At 35.5% G+C, this 3,950-nt stretch overlaps 1 protein-coding gene across 1 annotated transcript in view; it reads left to right on the forward strand.

The window, feature by feature from the left end:
- The window catches only part of LOC113825716 (eukaryotic translation initiation factor 4 gamma 1), a gene marked incomplete in the record, with an annotated part of 212,391 nt that overhangs the window by 126,054 nt on the left and 82,387 nt on the right, over nucleotides 1-3,950 (forward strand). The window contains 1 exon segment of the mRNA XM_070117467.1: nucleotides 983-1,145. Coding sequence (XP_069973568.1) covers nucleotides 983-1,145 — 163 coding nt within the window.

Below are 3,950 nucleotides of genomic sequence, written 5' to 3' on the forward strand. Positions count from 1 at the left end.
TTGGCATAAAAAGAGCTTAGGAGTTTAGAAAACTCAGGAGACCGGAAAAGGAGCTTAGTTATAAATTAGATAAATACTATCTGGTTCTGAAATTCATGAGTATGTACTTTTTTTTGGAAAATGAAAAGTGTAAAAAATATTTTGCATTCGTACTCTTCCCAAGAATAGATCTACTTTTAAAACTAAAAATCGGAAAATTTGATAGCCAAAGTATATCAGGTCATTATTTGATGTTATATCCATTGTAAATGTATATGCTCTGTGCACTGTGAATTGAAGAATTGAGCTTAGTCACCATGAAGACTCAATTACTCTCCTGTCGTAATCTCATGGGTTACCTTTTTCTTTTAATATTTTTTGTAGGATCTTTTTGTCATTATTCGTGATAATGGCATGGTCATCACAATGTCAATATAAAATGATAACAATAATGATACTAATAGCATCAGTAAAGAATGAGAAAATTCAAGGAATGTTAGGAATGTCTGGTGTGGTTAAGTAGGCCTACTGATTGAGTCGTTGGGAACTAAGTGCTTGTGGAGCCATTTTTGCATAAACAGAATTCAGAAAACAAGTATAGTGGACATAACAATTACCTAGCACTGATGGGTTGAACATAGCGGGGATTAGATGAAAGAGAATTTTATGAGAATGTTCTAATGATATTCTAAATAGTCCTATGATGATGGGAGACTGCTAATTTTTTTAGTTTTAGATCACATACCTTTTCACATTCTAACAAGGAAATGTGATTAAATAAAAACATTTGGTGTAACTTTTACATCAGTAATTGATTTTCGCTTTTAGAGAGAGATTCCCTAAAACCAAGGGGATTATTGATTCATGACTTATAAGCTGTTATGTACTTTCTTTTTTAAATCAGTTTTATTATTATTACTCTTAGCTTATGATTATCTTTATGAACATCTGTAGTAACTCTCACAAAATATGATTTTTAACTCTTTACTTCATTGTATTTCAGAGTGGAGGTGTAGGTGGGCACGGCACAGGTGGAGTGGGCCAAGGAGTGGGTCAGGTTGGTGGAGTGCCACCTGGGCCAAGCCCTCAGCCTCCGGGACCGCCACACGACCTCAATACACAAGCACTCCCGCCAGGTTCAACACAGCAAATACAACAAGGCTCAGGTTAGTAAATATAAAAGCCATAACCCACTTACGACGGGTGTCCCACCAGTGCAACGCTAGATCGGAGCTTGTGCTCTTATTTTGTTGTCTGTGGCGTGCAGCGCACGAGCAGGTTCCCAGACTCACTTGCATGCCGATTTTGAAGCCACCTGGAAAATATTATTTTTGGCTTGAAAATGTACCGTTGCTAGTGGGTTAAAAGGAACATGTATCGAGATTGTAGAAATTGTAATACAAGAGGTGAGATGTTCTTGAGGTGGAGTAGTTTAATGCTAAAATGTGTAAATCCATATGAATCCCTCCCTGATGAAGTGCAGAAACAGGTAATAGAATTGACTGTGATATAGTTGAAGGGCATCCAGCAGTGGAGTTATGTTCCACTTGTACTGTTAGCTATAATTTGATGTAAAAGTTTTAGTTCAGACAAAAAGTTTTATAGCTTTATACTAAATCTCTTGATTGCTATTTGCGTTTACAATAAGATGCCAAAGTGTACATTCATGTAAAGAGGCCTTTGATGTCAGTTGAAATGTTCATTTAAGTCATAGAAGCATATCCTTTTCCTATGCAGTGTTCTACTTGAATTCATGAAGTCAAATGTTTTGTGTAATTTCCCTAGATAATGATAACTTGATGCATGCATATGGTCACTCGGAAAGATTTGACTCCTCTTATTGTTAAGCTAAAGTAAAGAGAAAGAATAAAGAACATCATTAAGCAGATTTTACAGTGTGAATAGATTTTTGAAAATGTGTGCACTACCCAAAAAAGGGGGGAAAAACAGATGCATACTCACTTTTTATCTCAGCAGGACACTTAGGACTTAATAAGTTGGTGTGTTGTAAGTTTACCTTACAAAATTCTCCATGATCTTGTCTATTCAGTTAACCCAGTGTTGACTGGGAAATGGTATGTTCCCTTTGGCAATGCTTGGTTAAATGTTTTTATGCGCATAGATGGTTCTGCCAATGCTTAGCCACAAAGGAGTCAATTAGTAGATCTTGTGACCTCACTTTTCCTTGAAAAAGCAGGATTTTCGTTTTTTTTACTAATGCTATCAATATTGACACTGCTATTCTTGTTTAAACATTATAATTACTATATTGTTACTGACATTACTAACAGCAGTATTGAATATTAGAAAATATTGAAAATCAAGGAAAAGGGTAAACAGGTGAGATGTACTTCATGTAATTGACTCATTGGAGACTTAGTACTTGCAGAGCCATCTGTATGTAAAAACAATTACTAAATTCAACTCACACAATGGGCAATGGCATGTACGTACATGCCATGTCTGGTGGCTTAGGGTTAATTTTTGATGTGCACTTTAGCAGCAAATATATGTACAGGAAGTCTGATTCTTAGTGTAAGTGCAGGGATATCTACTTTTCAGTTATATACCAAAATATCTTGGTGTAAGGGGAATGCAATTCTAGTTTAAAAACAACAAAATAATCAAACATTGGCTTAAAATGTTCAAATATTGTTGAGGAATCAGCCCCCTTGAGTATTTGGTCATGTCTAGAAAAATGTCTCTTTGTTTTTTGTCATATTTTGGATAAATTGTCAACATCTGGCAAAAACCACTGGGCCAGAGGGAGAGAGAGGCCCAGGAGGCTGCACACATCTCAGTTACCTGCAAACTCTCTTGATAATATGCATTTCAGTGATAATCTTGCTTCTGTTACCATACCTTGTTCTTTCTGTCCATGTGTATGAACTGGATGTATTTTTCTTGATATTAACTACTGTAGAAGGCTTCTATATTATATAAAACATGTATGGAATGATTAGAGAGAAGTTACTAAAACAAAATTTTCCTTGGCATACTAAGTCATATAATAATATAACAGCATTCCATTTCTATTGGGAATTTCGTATAACTTTCCTTTTGTCTTCAAAGGTACCAAAAGCCCATTCACATTCACATAATCAACAAAGAATATTTGTTAAGAATGTTAGGAAAATTCTAGTGTTGTCAGGGATGTGCAGGGATCTTTACCATGTGCAGTTCAGCCAGTGTATATGTCTACTCATCAGGAAAGTATTAACCAAATGCCACAGGGAAAATGAAATGGTCACTGTCATACTGTTTTGTGAAATGTCCATACACATATATTGCTCCATAAGTGTTTACCCACCAAGGAGTCAATTAGCAGACCTTGTGACCTAACCTCATTACATCATTTCTAGAGTTTTTGGGAAGAATGTTTTTTCTAATGCTTTTATAATTTTTTATAATGGGTATGGCTGTTGCCATTATGACTTAACCCCAAGCTGCCCGGCATGGCATATATGTACGTGCCATTGTCCATTGAATTTAGTAATTGTTTGTATATATAGATGGCTCCACAAGTACTGTCACCAATGAGCCGATTACACAAACTATCTGTCACCCCTGTTTACCCTTTTCCTTGATTTTCGATAATATTTTCTAGTATTTGATACTGCTGTTAGTAATGTCAGTAACAATATAGTAATTATAATATTGATAACAAAAATAACAAGAGTCAATATTGATAGCTTTAGTAAAAAAAAAAAGTTTTCCTGCTTATTCAAGGAAGTGAAGTCTTAAGATCTACTAAGTGACTCCTTTGTGGCTAAGCATTGGCAGAGCAATCTATGTGCAGAAACATTTAACCAAGCATTGTCAAAGGGAAGCACCGTTTTCCTGTTGACATTGAGTTAATTATGGATTACGTGTGAGTCACACCATAGCATTTTAAAACCCTACCCCAGGGGAAAGACTAGACTGTTGTGTGATAATAGCCCTGTCATGATAGGGTTAAAAATTAAATTTTT

Source organism: Penaeus vannamei, chromosome 40 (assembly GCF_042767895.1).
Source record: "Penaeus vannamei isolate JL-2024 chromosome 40, ASM4276789v1, whole genome shotgun sequence".
Lineage (NCBI taxonomy): Eukaryota > Metazoa > Arthropoda > Malacostraca > Decapoda > Penaeidae > Penaeus > Penaeus vannamei.